This window comes from Bos mutus, chromosome 10 (genome assembly GCF_027580195.1).
Source record: "Bos mutus isolate GX-2022 chromosome 10, NWIPB_WYAK_1.1, whole genome shotgun sequence".
NCBI lineage: Eukaryota > Metazoa > Chordata > Mammalia > Artiodactyla > Bovidae > Bos > Bos mutus.
The window spans coordinates 35,092,857-35,119,566 of NC_091626.1; the positions used below are offsets into that span (position 1 = coordinate 35,092,857).

The 26,710-nt window shown below is 45.0% G+C and overlaps 1 protein-coding gene across 1 annotated transcript in view; it reads right to left on the reverse strand.

Annotated features, from left to right (window-relative positions):
• Nucleotides 1-1,001: 1,001 nt before the first annotated feature.
• PRKCH (protein kinase C eta) overlaps nt 1,002-26,710 on the reverse strand; it is a 233,861-nt gene continuing 208,152 nt past the window's right edge. The window contains exons 11-14 of the mRNA XM_005890692.3: nt 24,930-25,068; nt 24,086-24,274; nt 3,680-3,823; nt 1,002-2,289 (exon numbers count right to left, since the gene is read on the reverse strand). Of these exons, the coding sequence (XP_005890754.1) occupies nt 2,143-2,289; nt 3,680-3,823; nt 24,086-24,274; nt 24,930-25,068 (619 nt within the window). The 3' untranslated portion in view covers nt 1,002-2,142. The remainder of the gene's footprint in view (nt 2,290-3,679; nt 3,824-24,085; nt 24,275-24,929; nt 25,069-26,710) is intronic.

Here is a 26,710-nt window from a genome sequence, read left to right on the forward strand (position 1 = left end):
GCAGGCCTGGAATAGTGGATTTTGTAAACGAGCACAGGAGGCCTGCTCTGTTCTTTGTGGTTCTTTACACTGTGGACTAGACCAAAGCTGGTCAGCCCCACAGAGCAAAAGGAGACTCTGAACTGCAAAGTTGCTATGAAAGCCAAAGAGTCCTTGAGTCCTTCTCCAGAAGTCTGTTGGATTAGAACATCCAAGATTTAGACTCTAGACTGGACCTACTCTTTACCAAGTCTGAAACCTTTGGGTAATCAACTAACTCAACTTCTTAGATTCTCTCTTGTTCTCGGGTACAAAATGCACCGTGGTGCTCACACGGGACATAGTGGCAGAATGAGCAGCTTGCCTCACAGGGGCATTTGACGACCTAGTAAAATTACATGAGTGAGTGTATCTAAGAATGGCTGAGAGTGACATATAAAGGGAGGCTTCTAAATATTCTCTTCATTTAAAAGTCATTTTCCATCTTGGAATACAAAAAAGAACCTCTAACAGTGACTGTCATTACTGCCCAGATACCCCTTGGCTCCTCTGTAATTCCCAGTCCTGTATGTTGTTCTGGCCAATCTAGTGTGAGCACGGGTGATGCGTGTTCCTCCTAAGAGAGGTAGGTAAACAGTCAGCACTGCTTCCATTTCTCCCTTCCCTTCCTATGGCAACCTTGGAATCTGCATAATCAGATGGCATAGTGAAGAGTAGGAAGAGGGCTGTTGAACTTGCTCTCACTGGATGAGAAATAAGCAATTACTGCGTCTAGCTACAAAGAGTTTGAGGACGAGTCCGTGCCAGTGAGACTTGGCCGGCATTACCCTGACTCAGAATGAAAGTTGTGGTTCGAAGAGACAGGCCACATTCATTTCAGTGACACACACAGTGGGATGCCAACCTTTGCTCTCAGGAAGTTGCTTTGAGTCAAAAGTTCTATCTGTTTTGCTCAAAGCTTATTTTAATTACATATCTCCTCTCCTAGTGGGGATGGGACAAATACTTTTAGACAAGTAAAATCCCTTTTGTTACAAAATGCATTTATTTCAGCCAGATAAAATTCTCCAACTTCATACATGGATACATATGATAAGGTCCTTCTTTGATACATGTCCTGCTTACAAGAGCCATTTCTAATTATTAAAACGCGTAACAAACATCTTTGTCTCTCAAAATATAATTTAAATAACTTGCTAAGGTATAAGCCATAAGTCTGGTCATGGACCCGAGTGGAGAGCGGTTCTCCAGTGATGAGATCAGAGCAATATCGGCACATTGCCTCCACGATGAGAGTCCACCAGTCTGCGAGCTGCTGAGCTCATCTGCTGGTCAACCCGCCAAGTATTTGGATAGTTGCTGCTGGGGCAGCAAGCTGCCTTCTGTAAAAAAAGTTATGTGCAGACAAAGTATGATGTAGGCAACGTGGAGAGGCATTTCACAGAATGCACACACCTTTCAGGTAACTTAAGATGAAAGCTTGGTGAGAGCAAATCTGTTACACTGCTGGGTACTGTGGCACCATCTCACTGGGCACTCAATAAATATCTATGAAGTGAAAGGAAAGATAAAAGAATAAGCTGTAGCAGTTGCCTTGATGTCCAACTGTTGTCAAGATTGGGCTTTATGAGCTTTATGGACACTATTTCTTGTTCAGAGGAAGTCATTCTATTTGGAAAGCCATCCCTTTCCTTCTCGTCAAGTTCTTCATGAGCGTTTAGAGACTTCTTGCAGACTGCCAGTATTCAGGGCTCTTTGGCTTACAGAAAAGCTGGGAGTGGGCCATACAACGTCTAGGTTTGTCCCTTGAAGTAAGAATGCCTGAGTGACTTGGAAGTTCTAGGATCTGGTTTATTCTTCACGCCTTTTCTTCTTTTGGCTCCTATTAATATCCTGAACCTGAAGTAGCCATGGAAACTAAGAGCTGAGCAGTGTGTTTCTTCATGAAATCTCATTTCGGTATCCACTATTTCTAGGACCCTGGCTCCCTCAGAACTTGAAGTGGTTGATCTCTTGATGGTCCGTCCTTCACAGAGTTCTCCACCTGTTCCCTGAAGGTAAGGGTCTTGTTCTAACATTGACACTGAGGAGTTCCCCACAGAGGAAATTCCTGGAAAAATCTCTCCTTTTGCTTCTCATACCATCTGTCCTATTCGCCACAGGCTATGGATGCAACTCTGGAGAGACAAAGGAAAAGTTTCTAAACTCATCCTGGTTGATCATAGGAAGATGTCCCTCATCAATTGGAGTTAAAACCGGTTCTTCCTTTATGAAGTCGGGGTCAAAATTACTGACGTCTTCTCGGGATTTCTGTCAAAAAGGAAACAAGGAAACTTTCAGATTCTGTGCATGAGGCTTATTAATCTCCCGTGGGACTTAGCCCTTGCCAGTGAGTTCAGAGGACGGCCCTGCAATTCTCTCGGCAGCATTATTTCCAGTTATGACAATTGGTTAAACAGTGCTTTCTACTAATTCTACTGCATTGTGTATTATTAGGGCATTTCTAACTGCCAATTCACTAGCCTCATAAAAAGCTTGCTGAGCAGACCAGTCTTAGGCTGGGAAGCTAAGGAATTAACTTGCTCACCTGACCCAGCCAACTGGTTCACCCTGTCCATTTCGTGGAGGTACCACTGCTCAGCAGGCCACACAGGGGCCCACAAGACAACAGAGGTTAAGTAAATTCACACTATGTGCTTGAAGAGATTTTCCTCAAAGACTTCTTGGAAATTCTGAGTTCAGGGAACAAATGCGTCTCACTTCACTCACCAGCAGATTCATTTTGCCCTGCTGGCAAAACTTCCCCTCCTCCCAGAACGGCTGGCAGGGGGATGCCCATGAAAGGAAGTGGTTTTATGCTCTGGGTGTTTGGTATCTCAACCTAGCAGCCTGTTACAGATTAAGCCAATGACATATGGAAACATGTATTTTACATCTTTATAAGCTAATGCTGGAGAGATCATTTTTACCATTATGAGATCTCTCACTTTTCTTCCTGGAGTCAATGATATTTCTTTCTGAGCATCCCTTGTCCCCCTAACTCGTGATGTACTGGAAGCCCAGCTTCTCTGCCTTCCCATTATGGTTCTCTTGACTCACCCATGAGAAACAGCTTAGCTCTCAGTCTAAGAGCTGGACCCCTTCAGGAATGCTGCCCTACTCAGCTTCCTCCCTTGGGGAGGCACCCACGGTATTCCCAGTATTTCCTAGACAAAAAGGACTCGGCTTCTTTTGCCCTGAGCCCTGTGCTGCAGGGGCTGTCACAGACCTAAGCTCTCCAAGCCAGGGAGCCAGGCTCAGGGCCCTGAGGAGCATTTCACATCCTCTCTACTTTCCTGGGGGCTTGGAAAAGGCTCTCTGACTAAGGAGCCTAAGGAAATCAGCTAGAACAATGAATTTCTCAACCAAACTCTTTTGGGGAAACCTGGAAAGTTTCAAGGCCTCTTCGACTCCAGGAAATTTTAACTTGAGAGGATGGGGCCAAGGCAAGCAAGAGGTAAACACTTTTTGAGACGTAACCCCCGGCACACTGAGAACTGTTGCCTTGGGGGCAAGGAGGAGTCCTGGATGAGGCTGCCCTGTAAAGCATCTCTGAACTTCCAGTCTGGTCATTCCCTGGTGGAACATCTAGCTGCTCAAGTGGAACACTGAGACAGTTTAAGAAAGAAGAAGGTCTACTCAGGTGGTCTCGGACACTTACGATTCTGGGTCGGAAAGGTGGTTCTACTTGGCGATGGTTCAGCTGGGCCCAGTCGATTTCCTTAAAGAAAGGGTGTCTCAAGATGGCATGCTCACCGCCTTGACTTGGGCTGCCCAAGCGCATGGTGGGGTTCTTGGTCATGAACTGAGAGGGGGAGAAAGACAGTCAATCATACAATCACACACAGTAAGGCTGTCACAAGACGGCAGGCATCAACCCTGGCAGAGGAGATGATGTGAGGCTTCATGGCTGATCTTGCTTAACCAGCTGAATTTTCCATCAGAGGCGGCACAACCACTATGAATCATCCCGTCAAGGCGCAGTTGCTCGTGTGTATTTCTGGCCTTCCCCACTTCCATTTCAGACGTGGCAACCAAAATAAAACCGAAGGGCCCAGTTTTCTTTCCTGTAAATACCACGTATTTTTTTTCCCCCTTTAAAGAAAAGAAACTCTATAAAACAGTGTGCCTTTCTCCAGCACTGCAGTTGAGGACAGCCGGCAGCTTATGAATGGGGCTACTTTTTGGAACAGCTGTGCCATTTTTCTGAGCGACCTGACCAGCCGGCCAGGATTCCCGCTCTCTGACAAGACCACGGAGAGAAGAGAGAGAGTATTATTCTGATGCTCTGGGTGAAGGAGCCGCAAGGGTGAGAAACTTAAAGTTCTGTGTTCAGGCTCCAGGAAAAACAAAGTTGGACACTTTTATTTATGCAACAAAGATATTATAGTTTTGACTGAAGAGTTTTTTCCTTCGAGATGCTCCCTTCTCTCCTGCTCTTCCATTTTGAAATGTTTCATGACTGAGACTCTTGCCACACAGACCAGAATTGGAATGCATTGCCACACATTTAAGGATTGTGTGTGTGTGTATCCATCCTCTGTATTTATATCAATTGGGCAACTTCCTCACAACTGACCTCCTATCAAGATGTTTTGGGCCAACTCTCCTTTCACGAAGTGGTCAATACAGGCATTCTGATCATTTCCTGACCAAAGACCAGTATAGGATAATTCACTCTTCATGGCAGGATGTCATTTCTAATTTTAAAGACTTTTCCATTATCATTACTTTTCCATTATCAAAAGAAAATGGCCTTGGATAAAAACTTTCCAAAAATTTAAATCAAGTTATCTTTAAATGAATTTATAACAGCCCCCAAATACCCCTTTCCAAGTCTGACTTAAGAACACGAGGCAAAACTAATGAGCAGAAGTTGATACTTCCTTGGAGTAGAATTTACCCAGTAAATTTGAAAAGATCTTGAAGGTGCACATAAGAAAGGGTCGGGCTGGGAGATGACCAGCCCTGCCATGTCAGGTGTCCAAGACTGCCAAACCTCCTGGATTGCTTCAGGTGAATGTGATCAGGTGGAGGGAGGAGGCTGCCAAGGTCCCTATGCAAACTGACAGGACAGACCTCATACAATGCTACAAAAGCTTCAAACAAGACCTAGTAAAAAATGATGGAGTTTAATGGTTTCTCCTCTTTCCAAGAGACGGGGAATGAAAGGCCTGGTGGTGCTGAATTTGGAGGTGGAACTCTAAAGTAAAAGCAGCTTTGAGAGCTTCTGAGCAGTGAGCACTCAGGCATGCGGGGTGATCCGCAGACTTATAGGAAATGTCTCATAAACAACTCCATTCTGGAAGAGCTAGGCGCTCGTGCTGTGTGGGCTCTGCCTAGATAAGTGTGTGTAACTCAGAAAGACGGGAAAATACACACACCGAAGAAACGAATAGACTCCCTTCTTAGGAAAGTCAATGGGATACAATCCCTGATGGAGTAGCCGTGTCTGTTCTAAAAGCTAATTAACAAAAGACAATGCTGCAAAAAACTCAAGCTACAAGGGCAGCAGAATAGACCCAGATGGCTTGTGGGAAACTCCCAGGCCTGCCAACGGTGCGAGCAGAGGATACCTCGTGAATGTGTGGGTACAACTTGTTCTTCTTGGCAAGAGGAACAGTGTGGGGCTCTTGGTGCCAGGGTGGCAGAAGCCCCGGTGTCTGAACGCTTTTGCCCATTCTTCCCTGCCCCGGAACAGAAGCCAAGCTTCCAAGGGGCACTGTGGAAAGGCACTGACCAAAGAAAAGCAGAACACATCATGGCTATTCTCCTCTACAGACTTCATCCCAGTGAACAGAGTCAGGCAGAATGACCCTTTCCACTAGCTTACACTTAGAATTCTGATAATGTTTTTTTCGAATGACCAGGCAGTTTTGTGTTAACTTTGAATATCTTGAGCCCTTTAGATACTGCCATCCTCCATGTAGAAGGAAAAAAAAAAGTTCAATTTATAAAAGTTGCAGGTGTCTATGCAAGGCAGTGCACTAGCTCTCATGGTGTGGGGGTGCAAGTGGTGTGCAGATGACGAGCAGTGTCTCCCCATGAAGGAGCCGATCGAGAGAAGTGGGCAGAGGAGAGACCACTTTAACTAACACAGCTGGATAAAAGGAAGACACAGTCAAGTGCAGCAGAAGCTTTGGAGAGAGACTGGGCCACTCGCATTGGGGGGTGGTGGTGAGAAGGCAGGCGGTGGCCTCACAGAAGAGGGGACATTTGATGACACGAGGTGGATAGAATTACACATGCCTGAGAACGCAGACTGGCATGGCTGCAGGCAAGCACCTGTGACATTGGGTATTTGGGCTGGCATGAAAGGACAGCTGAGGAACCATGGGGGAGCCAGCAAGACCTGTCTACAGTTTATAATGTGAATGACATGAATGATGAGAGCTGCCCTGGACCTAGGAGATGACTCTAACCATAACATGATGGCTAAATCCCTAGTAGAGAGGGAAGAGATACATGGGGGTGACTAGTTAGAAGGCTGAGGTCACTGCCAAGAAAACATACGTTTGGAAACTAGAGTCTCTCGTTAGTGAGAGGAAAGGCAGGGAGCAAGCCAAAGAGGGCTTGTGGAAGAAGAGTGAGCAGACTCCGCACTGCCTGGAGCTGGGGGGTAGAGAGAGGAGGGCGGCCAGGTCCCAGAGTCCTCTCTGGCTGTTGAATGATGGAAACAGGTGACAGAAGAGGAACCAATTATAGTTGGGAGTACTGGTGTTAGAAGTAGAAATAGGAGCAGTGATGACTTTTGTCAGAGGAATAAAGACATAATAAACATCGACCATTCGATCATTTCTCAAGACCTTACAGATCTGGGAAGCTGGTGAGCTCAGCTTTGCATCTGAGATGTGCAGACATCCACCAGGAGGAGCCTGACCAGGGTGAGAAGTCTGATTCCCAGGGATGATGACGATATTTGGTAAGACAGAGCTGAGGCTGGGAGGGAGGCTGGCGTGCAGGGAAGGCGGACATGGAGGGGGACAGAAGAGAATCGAGGGCAACCCCAGACTGCAGACATTTTATTTGGCCCATGTAGAGTGTTTTAAAATAATTTTAACTACTTGTCAAAGAAGTAGCAAATGTCTCATCACATGAAAGTCAAGTTTTCCAAATTCTCCTGGGAGATGGAATATTCTGGAACACTGGACCTGTACTACTTCCTGGTGAAAATGACCTGAGTTGAGCATGGCTGCCTCCTTGGCTGGGGCATGTGACCCCTGGTCCCGCACTCCTCACGGCCTCACACCTGGCTCCACATATGCCTGTGCTGGCTCCTAGCCCTGGCACAGGGTGAGAAGAAGGCCAGGGTGGCAGCAGAGCTCATGAGACAGTCAGAGGAGGACAGAGATCATGGAACAGAAACTAGGAGGGGGACCATTTCAGGGAGGAGCAGGGGGTAATCTGTGGTGCTGAGGGAGCAGAAGGCCAGTTGAGGGGGGGCGGGGTTATAGCTCCTCTATGACTAAGCCCCACCCCCTACCAAAGATGCAGAGATGGGAGGTTCAGGGAACACTGAACATCAGTCCCAGGCCTGGAATCTTTCTTGGCACACATCAGTGGAGCGGGCTGGGGCCAGAGGGGGTCTGTGTCCCTAAGCCAGGCCCAGGACTCGCCTTAAGCACCATGTTCCTGCTGCTGTGATGATGACAGCACCATCCCGTTGCAGAGAACTTTCTCTATTTGCTTATGTCCCTACTGGGACCCGAAGCCAAACAAGTTAACAACCACGGTGTTTAGAGGCATCACTCATCCATGTCTAAGGTCATACTTAAAACTTGCCTCACCTCAACTGACCTTCTCCCTGACTGTGGTCTCAAAAGGGGAAGTCAGCCCAGGAGGAAAATAAAGTGACTCCATGAAAGATTTTGGATGCATTTACTAAAGGAAGCAGAATGTTTGCTAGGTTCAATGAAAGCATTTTATAAGCTGCAAAGAGTGAGGAGGCCAGGGTGGAAAATCTGATTCCACCTCGAATGTAAGTCTCTAGCTAACTGGAGATCGGGGGCAAGAAAGTGTGGAGATCCCTTGTATTCCCCTTTCTCCTGAGGCCCTCATGCAAGTGGAAAGAGGGTCCTAAAGGAATCAAAGCACACCTGCCCAGAGAATGAGAAACAACAGTTTCTTCCAGGCTGCAGAGAAGACAGGACCACAGTGGGAAGCAGTCAGCCAGGTGCCCCGCCTGAGGAAACACAAGTGATATGGGCCAGGTCTGTACAGGAATGCCCTGCGAAGCCTCCTGCCAGTCAGGGATGGGTACATAAAGGATGTGAGAGCTCCTCTGATATGCAAGGCACAGAGGGGAAGTGGTTCGGCTCCTCAGCTTCATTACCGTGTTTGGATGCCAGTTCCCCCATGAGCTGTGTGACCTTGGACAAATGTATTAACTTTCCTGGACTTTAGACGCCTCAACTATAAAATAGAGATTTTTTTAAAATTTCCTCATATTACGATGAGTAAATGAATGTAAAACGCCAGCACAGAGCAAGCCTTTAATCAATGCTACTGAGTTTCAGCGAGCATCTTGTTAAACCACTTGGAGGGCCATCCTGTTCTACCTAAATGCAGGGGCATGGACTGAAATGCCTCTAGGAGAGGAACATCTGAGCTGAGCCTAGGCCCTGAGGTTTATCTGGCTCTCTCTCTCTGCTATTCTACTTTGTAGCCAGGAAAAGGGCACAAGATGTTTCTGCCTTCACAGTCCCAGACTCCAACAGGGGGGTGGTAGTGATGGCCTCAGGAAAAACATCAAAGATTTATCAAAGGTTGCTTTTCTGACAGCCAAGATTTCTAAAGACAATCTGAAAACAATAATACAGACGATACTCGGGTTTTAACGTGCAGTTATATCTGCTTTAACAACAGAAGGGAAGTGCTGAATGTGCAGTGAAGAGAGCACTGGGACACCTTCTTGTAAATCTGAGATCAGACAGTACCTGTCATGTCTTGCGGGCTCTGCTACACCTGAGGCAGCTGTGGTTTTGAGTTGTCAGATGTTCCAGAGGATAGAGTTCAAACTCACCCTCTGTAACAATGCATCTAGAGATAGGATCCAAATGTACTTTGAAACTCATTCAAATGTGCGCAATGATTGAAAGTATTTTTTCTTTGGGAATCTGATTTTATAGGAAGAAGACTAGTTATATAAACAGAGTGATTAATAAGATTTTCTTTCAGGAGAGAAAGAACACTGTATTTTCTACTTAACAGACGGATTTGGCTGTTGAGCAAAGAAAATGACCTCCTCCTTCCATTCAATTTCAGACCAAAGGTCACAGAGCTGGCAGTTAGTGCTGGGAAGCTAAGAGGGCATGCCATAGAACATCCCCATCAGTATTCCAAGGAAAGATCCCTAGTTAGGAAGAATGAATTTTATGGCTCTACAGAGAGTCCTGAGGTGGGAGAGCAGAGAAAGAATACAGGACACAGAACAGAATATGGTCCATGGCCATGAAGGCTTCCCCCAGCGAGGGCAGATAACATGCATGCTTGTATATGTTGCAGCCACCGGGGTCTGTGTTTTGCTGCTGTCACAGGTAGAATCTGACATCATTATGAAGACTAGTCAGCCACCTTTTTCTCTCACCCTGCTTCCAGCAGGCTGTGGTGGTAGGGCATAGCCCCGAGAACCACCTGTGCCAGCAGGGCCATGGTGGGAGGGATGAGGTTGGGCACTGAGTCAGCTGATGGGGCAGCATGGGAGGAAATGCAGATTAGGAAACCGAGAAACAAACAATCCGATAAAAAAAACTGGGCAGAAGATCTAAATAGACCTTTCTCCAGTGAAGACATACAGATGGCCAAGAGGCACGTGAAAAGATGCTCACCATCACTAATCATTAGAGAAATACAAACCAAACTACAATGAAGTATCGCCTCACACTAGTCAGAACAGCCATCATCAAAAACATCTCCAGTAAATGCTGGAGAGGATGTGGAGAAAAGGGAACCCTCCTACACTGGTTGGTGGGAATATACATTGGTACAACCATTATGGAGAACAGTATAGAGGTCCCTTAAAAAAATAAAAATAGAGCTACCATATGATCCAGCAATCCTACTCCTGGGTATATATCTGGAGAAAACCCTAATTTGAGAAGATACCTGCACCCCAGTGTTCACTGCAGCCCTATTTACAATAGCCAGGACATGGAAGCAACCTTAATGTTCATCAACAGAGGAATGGATAAAGGAGATATGGCACATATATACAATGGGGTATTGCTGCTGCTGCTGTGTCACTTCAGTCGTGCCCGACTCTGTGTGACCCCAGAGACGGCAGCCCACCAGTCTCCCCCATCCCTGGGATTCTCCAGCCACAAAAACAATGAAATAATGGCCATTTACAGCAACATGGATGGATCTAGAGATCGTCATACTGAGTGAAGTCAGACAAATATCATATCGCTTACATGTGGAATCTAAAAAAATGGTACAAATGAACCTTTTTACAAAGAAACAGAGTCACAAATGCAGAAAACAAACTTAAGGTTCCTGGGGGGAGCAAGCAGAGAGGGATTAATTGGGAGATTGGGACTGACATATACACACTGCTGCTGCTGCTGCTAAGTCACTTCAGTCGTGTCCGACTCTGTGCGACCCCAGAGACCGCAGCCCACCAGGCTCCATGTAAGCAGGTTTGTTGATTATATTTTTCATCCTGTCTATGGTTGGAATCCAGCAGGCTGTTCATGGGCATATAGTTAATTCTTTATCAATGCTCTTAACACTTTGCCTTGCTGATGTTTTACACTCATTATAGCTTCCCCTGAAACCCAAGCTATCTCAGTAGCTTCACTACAGTTATGTTACAGTGTTGGTTAAAAAAAGAGATAAAGGTCAGAAGCAAGTCTCAGAGAAGGAAGCCCAAGGTCAGGCACTTGTGCCAATGCCAGTGTTGTTGGCCAAGATGGTTTTATTCCTGGCAAACCAGTCCCAAGCAGCTCTGAATGATGGGGAGGGCTTAACCGCTCTCCAGTAACTCCCAAATGTTAAAGGAAAGGGAAGCTCTCCTGACAGCTATGATCCTCAAAACACAGCTATAGAAAGGGAGCAAGTGTTGAAAAAGGACCCTCCAGAGGCATACTACACAATGTCTTCATTTCCCCTTGATGAAACCCAGTCCAACGCCCTTCTTGATTCTGGATACACATTGTCTTGGGTGTCCAAACCAAACCTAACCATCACCTGCTAAAAAGGAACACTGTGTGATAACTGGAAGTGAAAAATTAAAGAAAACAAAGTGTGCTACTTCTGTTCATTAGACTTTTTCCAACTCAATCTCTTGGGACCCACAGACATCAGTTAGCAAATCTCTACATAGATTTATATGCTCATTTTATAAAACCTGATATTTTTATCCTGTTTGAGATATGAAGATTAAAGAGTCAAGTGATATTAATACTTCATTAAAAAAAAATCCTTCATACTGCTAGCCACAGATAAAATGTAAGTTTTCTAAGAACAGAGGTCCTAACAATCTAAAATGGGGGAAGGAAGTTGAGAACAGTAACTTTAATAACATGCCAAAAATGTAGTCTCTAGGACGATCAGCATTTTTCTGTCTTCTGCCTATACCAGCCTGGTCTGTCTGTGAGTACATGACCCGTTTCTATAGTGTCAGTTTCAGTAAGAAGCCCAAAGCTCCATTTCCTCCTATGGGAACTCCAGTCCTGGCCACGGGCAAGCACTGCCAGGCTGCATGTTAACCATCCTCTTTTTAAAGGATCTTTCGGTAACTGACTTTTGGATTCTCCCCGCAACAGTATTTGAAAAAGTGGCTGTAATGATGGAGAGCTGGATCCTCTGCAAGACTCTGGTCCTAGGCTTCCCTCTGCTTCCTCGGCCTCCCCCTGGCTGACCACCTTTGGCTACTGCCTCAAGCATTCCAACCTCTGCCAGGAGGGGAGCAGGAAATGCTGAAGAACATGCTCAATGCCACGCCGGTTAACTGCCTGGTGACAGGTGTGGGACACACTCAGCGCTAAAAGAGGATCCCCGATTACTCGTGGTTCCCTCTCTGAACACAGAGGTGAGCGAGACTCCTGCAGACAATGCACAGAGGAATGAAATCTGATAGGTGTGATGACAGATAAGCCCACACACAAACATACACTTTAATTTCTGTAAAGCTCAGAAGCAAGAGCACGCTATAATCTCCTTCTGAGGCCAAGTTTACAGTGCTTCCTGAACTGACGAAGGTGACTCAGGAGAACGCACCAAACTCCTTTCAGCACTTATTTAACTTGGCCACCTGTGTGAGCAGGAGAAAAGGGCGTTGACTCACCTGAGTCAGCACTGGCGCCTTGTGATCGCTCACCGGAGATGATGGAGCACAAAGGAACGCTCACCTCAGGGAGGCCTTCACCATCCTAAGCTCTGGGGACTCAGGAGGACCGCCCCCCGCCAAGCCTCCCTGGAGCTGATGAAGCCAAGGTTCAGTGCAACTACCGAAGCTCTAAGCAAACCATACATTTTCTTCTGTGTCACGATTATTAGTATTTTGGAATAACTGAATGCCAGTTTAGGAAACTCAGTGACATGGTGGCCAACAGAAAATGTCTTTATACCAAAACCAAGTAAAAAAAAAAAAATCATCTTTAAGGTCAGCAATCTAGAAAGTCTACATCTGTTTTTCACACAAGAGTGCCTATCTTTATTTATCTTTCCTCTGCTACCTTCTGTGGATGCTGCCAGTTTTTATATAACCTGTTCTTTGAGAGCAGGGGTAGGATTTTGCTTCTGGAACATGCATTTAACATAAACCTTCACAGAGAAGATGAGACAGGAGAGACAGAAGGGCAAGTGAGAAAAATAGTCTTCTCTATTGGAGTGGATACTGTGGTTATTTTTAGTTGTCAGGATTACTGCTTAATGACTTGGGATTTTTTTTTTTTTCCAAGTAGAAAACTGGGCCAAAAACTCTGTACTCCACTTCCCCTCCCCCACTGACTCTGTGCTCCACAGGGAGTGTTCTCACCAGCACGTTCTCAGCCCTCTCTCCATGTTTATGAGAACTTTGGGGAGACTCTTGAGTTATTGGTGTAAGGCTATCCAATCCTGTGGTGGGGGTAAAGATGACGAGTGGCGGAGTGAGGGAAGGAAAGGGAGACGGGGTTAGGGGTTATGCTGGGTGAGATGTCGGTGCCCACCCTGTTCAGCCCCTCCCTCACCGTGAACGACAGACAAGAACACCCCTCACCCTGAATTCGGGGACTCACTGACATTATTACACCATACAAAGCCTCCGGGTCATGAACATCTATGACTCTATGGTGTTACATAAATGCGTATCCACACAGTTTCTACAGACATGGGATAATAATAATACCTTCTATTTTAAAGTAAGGCGGCATTTAGAAAGCATTTCCTTCTGAAGGAAAAAAAAAGGGGGGCAGGAAAATATCCAGAAGACGCCAATTCCAGGAATGCTGCTGACCTTATGATCCAAAGGCAAGACTGTCGGGAAATCTCAGGAAGCCAAGTAGGGATGACCCACCACACTGAGACAGTGGTGAGAGCGGATGTGAAGGGCTGGCTCAGGGATCCTGGCCCTTCCTGCCTCTCCCGTGGGGAAGGGCAGACCCAGCAGGAAAGGGTCACACAAAGAGATAAGAGGAGCAGCGTGGGCATGGCTCACCAGTGGGCGCTCTCTCCTTCTCTGTGTGTTATCTGTTAAAAATCCCTCTTTGGGGTGCCCTCAGGTACTCAACTTGGGAGTGGGAGAGGTAAATTAGGAGTTTGGGATTAACAGATACACACTATATAAAATGGATAAAAAACAAGGACCTACTGTATAGCACAGGGAACTATATTCAATATCTTGTAATAACCTATAACAGAAAAGAATATGGAAAATAATATATATTATATACATTACATATATATATATATATCTGAATCATTTTGCTGTACACCTGAAACTAACATAGCATTGTAACTCATCTATACTTCAATTTAAAAAAAGCATAAGAAAAAAATTTTAATTAAAAAGAGAAAAGGCTCCTGGGAAAACAGAAATACAGCTCTCTCCAAAATAAAAAGCTAACACAGCCCCATGTACAATTAAGCACTTAATAATCTTGATGATGTTGGTGGATGTTCAAAGAGAGGATGAAGATAATGACAGCTCTCAGTGTGCTGTGAAATTACTACTCATAATTTAACAATACTAATAACTTCTGCATTGTGCCTACCACTTTGAAAATGCTTTCATGGTGCTACCCCATTTGAAGTGGGTACCAGAGGTGTTATCATCACTTCATTAAGGAATAAAGACTGGGTAGCAGTGGCAAGTCGAAGAAGGTGATGGCACCCCACTCCAGTACTCTTGCCTGGAAAATCCCAGGCAAGGAGGAGGAGCCTGGTGGGATGCAGTCCATGGGGTCGCGAAGAGTCGGACACGACTGAGCGACTTCACTTTCACTTTTCACTTTCATGCATTGGAGAAGGAAATGGCAACCCACTCCAGAGTTCTTGCCTGGAGAATCCCAGGGATGGGGGAGCCTGGTGGGCTGCTGTCTATGGGGTCGCACAGAGTCGGACACGACTAAAGCGATTTAGCAGCAGCAGTGGCAAGTAGAGGTCTTGTGATCCTCAGACTAGTGTGTGTTCTTTCCATTCTATTATGTGAGGTTGCTTCCCCTGCCAATCAGCGATTTAGACAAACTGTTTTTAATACATCCTCCATCTCTGAAATTCTGTGTTTAAGTTTCTAATGGTCACCAAGCTCCATGACAAATGATTACAATCCAGAAGAGCATGCATGACTTCCTGACAGTTTGGGGATTATGACACCCAGTGGAGTCAACATTAGGAACTCTTTTTTTTTTTTTTTTTTAATATACTTGATTTACAATGTTATATTAGTTTCTGGAATCAAGATTGCCGGGAGAAATATCAATAACCTCAGATATGCAGATGACACCACCCTTATGGCAGAAAGTGAAGAGGAACTAAAAAGCCTCTTGATGAACGTGAAAGTGGAGAGTGAAAAAGTTGGCTTAAAGCTCAACATTCAGAAAATGAAGATCATGGCATCCGGTCCCATCACTTCATGGGAAATAGATAGGGAAACAGTGGAAACAGTGTCAGACTTTATTTTTGGGGCTCCAAAATCACTGCAGATGGTGACTGCAGCCATGAAATTAAAAGACGCTTACTCCTTGGAAGGAAAGTTATGACCAACCTAGATAGCATATTCAAAAGCAGAGACATTACTTTGCCAACAAAGGTCTGTCTAGTCAAGCCTATGGTCTTTCCTGTGGTCATGTATGGATGTGAGAGTTGGACTGTGAAGAAGGCTGAGCGCCAAAGAATTGATGCTTTTGAACTGTGGTGTTGGAGAAGACTCTTGAGAGTCCCCTGGACTGCAAGGAGATCCAAGCAGTCCATTCTGAAGGAGATCAGCCCTGGGATTTCTTTGGAAGGAATGATGCTAAAGCTGAAACTCCAGTACTTTGGCCACCTCATGCGAAGAGTTGACTCATTGGAAAAGACTCTGATGCTGGGAGGGATTGGGGGCAAGAGGAGAAGGGATGAGGATGAGATGGCTGGATGGCATCACTGACTCGATGGACGTGAGTCTGAGTGAACTCCGGGAGTTTGTGATGGACAGGGAGGCCTGGCGTGCTTCGATTCATGGGGTCGCAAAGAGTCGGACACGACTGAGTGACTGAACTATTAGTTTCAGGTGTACATCACAGTGATTAAAATGTTTATAGATTCTATTCCATTTATAGTTATTATAAAACAATGGCTATATTCCCTGTGGTTGTTCTATATATTCTTGTAGCTTATATGGATTTTATACACTGTAGCTTGCACCTCTTAATCCCTTCCCCTTGTCTCGCCACCTCCCCTCTTCCCTCTCCCGCTGGTAACCACTAGTTTGTTCTCTATGTCTGTGAGTCTGCTGCTTTTTTGTTATATTCGCTAGTTTGTTGTATTTTTTAGATTCCACATATAAGTGATATCCTACAATATTTGTCCTTTAACTTATTCCCCTAAGCATGAAAAGGTTCATAACATTAGGAACTTTTGAAGTCAGTAAGCCCCCCAGAATCACAGATGGTTACAAAATCCTTGGAAAAGGCCTGAAGTCCATATTTTTAAAGGAAGCAGGGTACCTTACCTTGATCTGGAATTGCATAACAAAATGAAAGTTCGTTCAGAGTCCTTAAAAATGTCTCAACCTACCTAGCACCTAACAGATGCATTTCCCAAGCCGCCGGTGTTCTGGCCGAGGGCCAGCACTGAACCTGGCTAGCACTACTCGGAAGTCACCGTAAGCCTCAGTGTCTGAGGCAGGCACACTGCAAAAGCCCTGGCCTAGTTCACAAGTCAAACTAGCAGACAGGCTTCAGAGGGAGACGTTTACGACCCGCAGCCATTCCTTCTCAACCTCCTCACCGGATCCTCTTCCTCACCGGATCCTCTCCCACTGTCACCCCTTCAGCACTGGTGTCCCGGGCCCCCTCCTTTTACTCTCCACCCTCGCCCCCAGTCCACGTCTGCTCCCCTGCCACCTCTCTCCTGAGCTCCAGGCCCATGGGGCCAACTGCAAGGAACAGACCACTTTCCGCATGTCTCCCGGACCCCTCAGAGGTCCCAGTCCTAAACTCATCTTTCCCAGCCCTCACCCTCACCTAACGCACCAACGGTAGAACTGGTGACTGCACTCCTTTGAACACACATGCTCCGCTCCCCTCCGAATACTTGCACAAGTTAGCTCCTCTGTCTAGAATACCCTTCCCCTACCACCCGCCCTGCCCCGTCTACCCTGCTGAACCTTTGTTTGTTTCTCAACGCCCAGCTGAGACACTGCTTCCTCTGCCTTGTCCTTATGTCACTTCCCTGTCCTTGACCCCAGAGATAGCTTTGATCATTCCTCCTTGGCAGCGAGCTAAGTATCCATTTACGTGTTCTCATTCCTATGAGGCTGTGAGCAACAGAAGACGCTGTGTCTTTTCAGCTTTGCTTCCCGGCACTTCGCACAAGGCCAAGCCAAGGGAAGGCATCTGACAAGTATTTGCCCGGTGGAATGAGACAGGGCTCCTAATTCCTCATGTATCAGTTTCTCCTATGGTCATAGGCTCATCTCAGGTCAATAGAGAAAGACTCAAATGCACAGTCTTTAAATAACACTCATATTCTTATCATAAATGTTATATCTTACTTTATGGAAAGTTAGATGGTTGGCAGATTCATGCTCTGTGAGTATTAAGTACATGGCACCCTGGAAGCTTCCTCCAGTGGCTCATGTTTCTAGGACAGTTGGAAAGAATCATATCAGGGAGTTATTTGGGTGCTAAACATGTGGGGCTCTAAAGGCAAAGGATGCTTATTAATGAAAAGGAGAATAAAAATGGGGAGTGGCCAGGTATAGGCTAGCTCAGAACCCTGGACTGGGAGTCAGAAAAAACTGGATTCTGATCCCAGGGTATTTCCCCCTCACGTGATATAATATATAGAACACAATATTTACCTTCTTGGCCATTTTTAAGTGCACAGTTTAGTGGGATTAAGTATATTCACATTGTTGTACAACCATCACCACCATCCATCTATAGCACTTTTTTCATTTTCCCAAGCTGAAATTTCTCATCCCTTAAACTCTAACTCCCTACCAACCCCTCTGCCAGCCCCTGGCAACCACCATTTTGCTATTGTCTCTATGAATTTGACTACTCTAGGGTTCTCATGTAAGTGGAGGTCCCTTTGTATTTGGTTTATTTCATTAAACATAATGCATTCAAAGTTCATCCATGTTGTAACAAGCGTCAAAATTTCCTTCCTTGCTAAGGGTGACTAATCCATTGTATGCATATAACATATTTTGTTTATCCATTCACCCGTTGATGGACACTTGGGTTGCTTCCACTTTTTGCTATTGTTCAGTCGCTCAGTCATGTCCAACTCTTTGTGACCCCATGGACGCAGCACATCAGGCTTCCCTGTCCTTCACCATCTCCTAGAATTTGCTCAAACTCATGTCCATTGAGTCAGTGATACCCTCCAACCATCTCATCCTCTCTTGCCCTCTTCTCCTCTTGCCCTCAATCTTTCCTAGCATTAGGTCTTGTTCAGTGAGTTGGCACTTCGCATCAGGTGGCCAAAGTATTGGAGCTTCAGCTTCAGCATCAGTCCTTCCAATGAATATTCAGGGTTGATTTCCTTTAGGATTGACTGGTTTGATCTCCTTGCTATCCAATGGACTCTCAAGAGTCTTCTCCAACACCACAGTTCAAAAGCATCAATTCTTTGACACAGCCTTTTTATAGTCCAATTCTCACATCCATACATGACTACCAGAAAAATCATAGCTTTGACTATATGGATCTTTGTCAGTAAACTGATGTCTCTGCTTTTTAACATGTTGCCTAGGTTTGTCATAGTTTTTCTTCCAAGGAGTAAGCATCTTTTAATTTCATGGCTTCAATCACCATCTTACAGTGATTTTAGAGCCCAAGAAAATAAAATCTGTAACTATTTCCACTTTCTCCCCATCTGTTTGCCATGAAGTCATGGGACCAGGTGCCATGATCTCTGTCTTAGTTTTAAGCCAGCCTTTTCACTCTCCTCTTTCATTTTCATCAAAGGCTCTTTAGATCCTCTTCACTTTCTGCCATAAGGGTGGTGTCATCTGCATATTTGAGGTTAATGATATTTCTCCCGGCAATCTTGATTCCAGCTTGTGCTTCATCCAGCCCAGCATTTCACGTGATGTACTCTGCATATATATTAAATGAGCAGGGTGACAATATACAGCCTTGGCGTACTCCTTTCTCAATTTTGAACCAGTCTGTTGTTTCATGTCCAGTTCTGTTATTTCTTGACCTACATACAGATTTCTCAGGAGGCAGGTAAGCTGGTCTGGTGTTCCTATCTCTTTTAAGAGTTTTCTGGTTTGTTGTGATCCACACAATCAAAGACTTTAGCCTAGTCAATGAGGCAGAAGTAATTTTTTGGAATTCCCATGCTTATTCTACGATCCAGCAGTGGATGTTGGCAATTTGATCTCTGGTTCCTCTGCCTTTTCTAAACCCAGCTTGTACAACTGGAAGTTCTTGGTTCATGTACTATTGAAGCCCAGCTTGAAGGATTTTGAGAATAATCTTGCTAGCATGTGAAATGAGCGCAATTCTACCTTTTAGATTTTGTGAATAATGATGTGAACACTGATATACAAATATGTTCAAGCCCTTGCTTTCAGTTCTTTGGGATATACACCCAGAAATGGAATTCCTAGGTTATATGGTACGTCTAAGTTTGATTTTCTGAGAAACTGCCTGCCATACCACTTTCCACAGTGCCTGCATAATTTTACATTCCCGTGAGAGCTACACAAGGGTTCTAATCTGTTTGGTTGTTTTAAGTAATGTGCTGAATGGCCTTTGCTGAGTCACAATTTCTCTGGACCCCAAGTTTCCTCATCTATTAAATGAGGGAATTGGAATGGATAATCTTTTAGGTTTCTTCTGGAAATAAAAACAAAAAAACAAAAAACCACTATATTGGTCTAATTAAATCAAGTTGCAATTAGAACCAGAAAGCAGTTTGAATGGTTTGTGAGGTATGACTTGCTACCTTAAACCCTCTTCCTAATACAATAAGTAGAATCATACTTTTTCAGAGAAAAGGGCAAAGAGCCTAAAAATGCACCCTGCTCTCACTGATGACACTGGCATCTGCTTCCTGAGCATCTAGTCTGTGCTCAGCACTGTTCCAAGTATCCCCCTTGCGTCATCTCCAATCCCGAGAGTACAGATGAGGAAAACCCAAGGCATGGCAAAATCACACTGTGTGCCCAAGTTCCCACAGCCAGCAGATGAAAGAGCCAACATCTGCCCTCGGACAGCTCTGCTCTGCAGGCCGGTTCCTCACCACCAGGCACTGACACTTCCCTCCTGGGTGCTTCTCCCCACATCTTGCGAGCTCTTCACTGTTTTCTTCCTTTTCTTTGATCACACTTCTGTTTAAATATCTCAGCCCTCTGCCAAGAACAGCTGAATTTCCTCAGCTACAGCATTTAAACCTTTTATTTTTAGGCCTGGGGGCTGAAATGTACAAAGCTGTCTCCGAAATCCTCTCGGTTAATATGTTTTAGTAATTTTCTCTGACATCTTTTCCAGTGTTTTTCAGAAAATTGCTCTTAAGGTACACTCCTTGAGGGAGGAAGAAACAGAATGCTTACCATGTCCCTGCGTGGCTTACATGTACTAATTCACTGAATCTGGGGAGGAACCCTGTGACATGGATTTTATTACTTCAATTTACAGATCTTTTGAGCAAGGACACAGATTCAGAGAGGTGTGTTAGCTTGCCAAGGTCACTCAGCCAGAGTGTAACACAGCTGGGAGATAAGCCTGCCATGGACTGAAACCCGAGCTTCTTCGTACAGGAAGATGCCCAACAGAGAACACAGAGAGCCACTTAAGAAAGTCAGTGCTCAGTCAGTGACACAGGATCATCCACTGAGCTGCTGGCATTAGAAAGGGCCCAAAATAAAGGGAAGCGAAGAGGTTCACAGCTTCCCAGAAGCGAGTCTGCAGGGAGAGGGAACAACTCAGTCCCCACTGAAGAGCAAATTCTTGTGAGGCACCAGAGGCTGTTTTCTCCCAGAACAAAGATTGTGGAGGCAGGATGCTCCTAGATAACATATAACTAGATAACTAGTTACTAAGTAACTAGATAACTGCTGCTGCCGCTAAGTCGCTTCAGTTGTGTCCGACTCTGTGCGACCCCATAGACGGCAGCCCCCCAGGCTCCCCCGTCCCTGGGATTCTCCAGGCAAGAACACTGGAGTGGGTTGCCATTGCCTTCTCCAATGCCTGAAAGTGAAAAGTGAAAGTGAAGTTGCTCAGTCATGTCCGACTCTTAGCGACCCCATGGACTGCAGCCTACCAGGCTCCTCCGTCCATGGGATTTTCCAGGCAAGAGTACTGGAGTGGGGTGCCATTGCCTTTACCAGCAATGTTTCTATATATATCAAAGATATAAAGTAATTGAGGGAGGGATAAATCAGGGATTAACATACACACATTACATATATAAAATAAACAACAAGGACCTATTGTATAGCACAGGGAGCTCTACTCAATACTCTCTAATAACCTATATGGGAAAAAGATCTGAAAAATAATGAACATATGTATAATAGACTCACTTTGCTGTACACTTGAAACACAACATTGTAAATCAACTATACACTAATAAAACTTAAAAAAAAGTAATTGGATCTATCTGGTTAAATATAAATCATCTTAATAGTTCCAGGTGAATCTTAACCTTGCTTAGTAGCTACTCTAGGTTTTATAGGGATTGGGTTAAAAGGGGTGAAACCTGTGTCTCAGATTTAGTGGGGAAGAATTCTCTTAAGAGGATTCTAAATGCTAAAAAGAGGTTGAGGACTTCTAAAAAAAATTAAGAGGAGCAGATGTGGGTGATGGTCAACTCAAATGCTGATGTGGTCTTTAAAGATTTCTCCTGGGCCTGGATTCAAAAGGTATTAAGTGTTTATCAGAGAAAGACTGAACTGGACTCTTAATCCTAAAATAGGGAACATTAAAGTTTCTTGAGGCACAGACTGACTTTTGTTTCCTACCCTTCATGGTACCAAGCACAATAACTTTTATACACCGAGGCCAACAATGCATATTTCCTTATGGCATGAAGTAGCATTTACATTTGAATTATATAACTCTGGGGTCTTTCTTTTAAATAGTATAAAAACTAAATCAGCTATGGCAATTGGACTAAATATGTGCACCATGAAAAACCATTCGTACTGTGATGGTGGTCACTGCAGGCCACAGAGGATTAGCATGCCTTGGGAGTCAGAAGGACCCCAACTCTAGACCACAGGACTGGGAGAGTAATAACTCAAAAGTAAGCCCAACTCTGTAGCAAATTGTTGTGTTATCATAGATTAGGTCATCATAGGTAGCTAGGACCAGCTAAGATGAGCACATTTCCCTTCCAAAGGTGGAGAAATTTTAAGGCATAAATCTATAAAGACAAGCCCTTCTCCCTGATTTTTTATTAATGAAATTATAAAAGCCACATTCTCCTTAGTCTAAATTTTCTACTAAATATACAAATAAATTTTTCTTATGAAAACAGGGTAGACAGAAGACATTTGGTAGAATCCCAAAGTACTTCACTTTTATCTCTATGGGCAATTAAAGCTTCTTCCATATCAGGAGAGCACTGGTGCCTGAACTTGAGAATCAAGTTACAAATTATGATTTACTTGGGCAATATTTGCCTGAGAAGGATTTCTGTGATCATTTCCTGAGAAGTGGAGACTTCTCAGGAACAATTATGCCATCGGCCCCAGGACAGAGTGATCTGTAAACAACATGTCCTTAAAATGACACTAATTATATGACTGGAGATTTCCAGAGAGACAAGTCTCTCACCAACAAAGCTAGTATTTCCTGAATTTAGTTTTTTTGTCTCCAATCACAGGAAGTGATATGATTTGAGCAAAGTAATTTTTATCCCATAGATATCCCCCAGAGAGAATGGATTATTCTGATTTTCCCCTATTTGAAGAATATTCATCTTTATTCTCCCTGTGCATATATTGGGAAATAATAACCTGATTTCCTAATAGGGTATTGACCCAAATTACATTATTCTGTTATTACATGTTAACTTTTTTTATAACTTTATATTTTACTGGTATATTCAAGGTCTACAGGATATATGAGACTGTAAGGACAACAGGTGATGTCATAACCTGGTAATCAGATCAGATCAGATCAGATCAGTCACTCAGTCGTGTCCGACTCTTTGCGACCCCATGAATCTCAGCATGCCAGGCCTCCCTGTCCATCACCAACTCCAACCTGGTAATAAACAATACTAAAAAATTAGTTATCATTCTGTACATTAAACAGGTCCTAGAATCAGAAGGTTATTGGCACATGGCAGGGCCCCTGATCAAAGCCCTGGAAGAATTTCTCTTTCTTGTTGGTTGTTCCTTCTTAATTTTTTTCTGGTTTTCTTCATCTATTTCTTTTTAAAGCTTTTTATTTTATATTGGAGCACAACTGATTAACAATGTTGTGATAGTTTCAGGTGGACAGCAAAGGGATTCAGCTGTCCATATAGATGTATCCATTCTCCCCCAAACTCCCTTCCCATCCAGGCTGCCACATAACATTTAACAGAGTTCCCTGTGTTACACAGTAGGATCTTGTTGGTTTATCCATTGTGTATATTACTTGTTACTTTCTTATTTTCAACATAAAAGCATCAAATCCACATTTCTTCCACACTTGAAAGTAAGGCTTCCATCATATTGCCTTAAATGCACGAGAGAGAGACCTTTTCTACACGATATTCCACCCTGCACCTAAATTGTGGGCCTGGCACCTGACTTGCACAAGGACAGCATGGAAGCAAATGAGATCTTGCCCAAGCCTGAAAAACCTCTCTTCTCTCCCAGCACCACTGGAAAGGCCCCTTCATCCTGCTCCTTGGATGTTGTCAACAGAAACACCATCAGTACAGAAACAATTGGCAGTGCCATTTACATGACCCAACAGCCTCATACATCCCGACTGCATGAAATAGGAGCATCACTTCACCTACACTGAAGCTACAAATGGTAGAAATACTTGATATTTGGCCAACAACACTATGAACAGCTATTACGTGTGCTCAGTTACTCAGTCATGTCAGACTCTGCAACTGTAGCCCACCAGGATCCTCTGTCCATGGGATTCTCCTGGCAAGAATACTGGATTGGGTTGCCATTTCCTCCTCCAAGGGATCTTCTTGACTCAGGGATCAAACCCACATCTCTTGTGTCTCCTGCATGGGCAGGCAGATTCTTTACCACTAGCATCACCTGGGCAGTTGGCTCCAAAATAACTATTGCATAAGAGGACAAAAAAGCCTGAGAAAACTCTGGTTCTTTGATTCTATAGATTAAAACACACATTTCAGCTAGAGCTGGTAGGTGGCATCAACAAACAAACAAACTTCAAACCCAAACAGCACACATAGCAAGCTGGTTTGCAATAGCTGGAAAGCTGGCTGAGTATGTCACACTTACAGATTTCAGGATCCCTGTGGCATCTTCATGCAGCCATGTAGGGTAGACCACTTCATCGTTCAGTATGGCCTCAAAGAGGTCATCTTCATTCTCTGCCTCAAAGGGCGCGTGGCCACACAGCATCTCGTAGAGCAGCACGCCCATAGCCCACCAGTCCACCGCGGGCCCATAGAGCATCTCCTGGAGGATCTGTGCAAAGGGGTGATGTGAGAGGAGCTCTGTGCATCTGATGAACAAATGCACCCTTAATGACTACAGAAAATGAAGAATTAGAAGCTGAAGTAAAGCAAGGGAATTTCCTGCACTCCATGTATGTTTCAGTCCATCTCTAGATTGGGGTCTATTTTCCTGGGGTCAAATCAGAGGCCTTCTCATTCCGGTGGTCAAACATCTATGGTCTACTTAGGCCAAAATAATAGTATACGCAGATCCAAACCAGAAAGTGCTTTGGGACTATCTCTGTGGAGGAGGAGGAGATGGGCTCACTCAGTCATATGGGGGCAATTCAAGAGCTTGTGGTTATTTCAAATGGGGACAGGATCAAAGCTCTGCGTAGAGACAAAGAAGAAAATTAAATGGGCCAGGTGTAGAGTGCACTTTGACCTCATTCAGGGCTAAACCCTGAAGCCACTGCAAAGTTTACAACTCTTTTGGACTTGAATTTGTACTGGGAGGAACTGAGGACATTTTCAGCCATCATTCACCCAAGGAGCCAGAGAGGAGTCTGGAGGTGTCAGCTTTCAACACTGCCCACAAGCTGCAGCATCTGCTTGGCCCTGCCTTTCTGATGGGGCTGCTGGGGAATCTGGATTCCCAAAGCTGCTTAAGCAACGAGCACACTCACCTCCGGAGCAATGTAGTCGGGCGTGCCGCAGAAGGTGGCCGTGGTGACTCCGTTGCAGATCCCCTCCTTGCACATCCCGAAATCTGCCAGTTTGCAGTGGCCCTCGTGGTCCAACAGTACATTGTCCAGTTTCAGATCTCTGCAAGAAACACAGAGCAGCAAATATGGTGGGGCAGCCGGGCCCCAAACCATCTACCTGGCTGAGCTGGGTCACGAGATGGGGGGGTCACACAGCCAGGAGAGCTTTCTGTACCCACACTTCAAAGGGGAGACACCTCTTTGTGTTATCTGGATAAGAGCGGATATAAGATATCCACTCTCAAAATCTGCCTTGTGGTCCTGGATGATGGTTCCATCTGAATGGGCTAACCACATATCAAAACACAGGCTGCCCATTAAAAAGTGACAATGTGACTGCCAGGCTTCCCACTGACCACCTATCCAGGAGACATCCACCCACCCTACACCCTGTTCTGTGGCATCTATCTCTGCCCACTGGCCTTCGCTCAGTGAAGTTCTGGAGCACATGGCCACTGTGCAGCACACACTGTGACAGGCATCAAGAGCAAGACGATCCTTCTCCCTAAGGAACGCACTGTGTGTTCGGGAGACAGATATTCACTAGACTGTTAGCTCCACGGAGGAGGCATCAGATGCATCTGGGTCACACTGTGCCTAGCATAGTGCATTCAATAAATCTTTGTTCAAAGTATGTACACATAGATTAGTGTGTGTGTGTGTGTAGGTACATAAATATGTGTGTATACATACACACATATATTGGGGGAAAGAGGAAAGGAGAGTGATGGGGAGGGAGATAGAACCAACTGTTGTGTAATACAAGTGGCATGAGAGAAAGAAGAACCATGTGCTGTGAGAGAAAAACAAGAAGGAACAATTCATTCCTATTAATGGCAGGACAGAGGTCTGTTCCACAGTAGAGGCAGAAATTGAGCTGGGCCTTACAGCATGAGTCAGTCTTCTAGGTGGGGAAGCGGTATGAGACGGTCACTGTGGGCAGGTGGACAGGGCCCGTGCACAGAGCAAGAGCAGAGATGCAGGTGGGCTCAGGAACCCCATGTGGCATAGGAGGACTGACATGAACACACTGAGGCCATCAAAATTCCAGGGCTAGAAAGCAGAGTCAAGTCCACACTGTGAAGGGCCCTGCATACCACACGAAGGAATTCTGATGCTTAGATATTAGGCAAATGTGACCCACTGAAGCTCTCTAAGTTTTCCAGCTGATGAGAAAAGATCAGCTAGAGGGAAGCTGAGAGAGTCCAGGGAAGAGATGTTAAGACCTGAACTAGGACAGTGACAGATGGAATGACAAGTAGGGATCAGTCAGCAGTGCTTTAGTGAAAACATGATCAGGATTAAGGCCTGATGACCACTTAGAGATGGATGAGGAGAAGCAGCAGCAGAACTGATGACTCCTGGGTTTCTGCCTTAGATTCAGTGGGTTAGTGGGGACATTAATGACCAGGGAAAAGCAAAACAGGAGTGAGAACAGAGTTTGTTTGGGTATAGCCCAGATACATAGAAACCTCAGATATTACGGTGAGTGCAGGGCAAAGGCACTCACCCTCCCTTCCCTAACCTGGAGCAGAATCCAATCAAGGGAAGTGAGTTTCCAGCAGCAGAACTGCTTGGTGAAAGGTATTGATGGAGGTAGGAACATGGGTCAAATGTCAATAAAACTGTCTGCAAATGAAAGGCAGTGCTCCTAAACACCCCCTCCCCGACATAGGCTTCTGGCACCATCTCCCATTGCCACA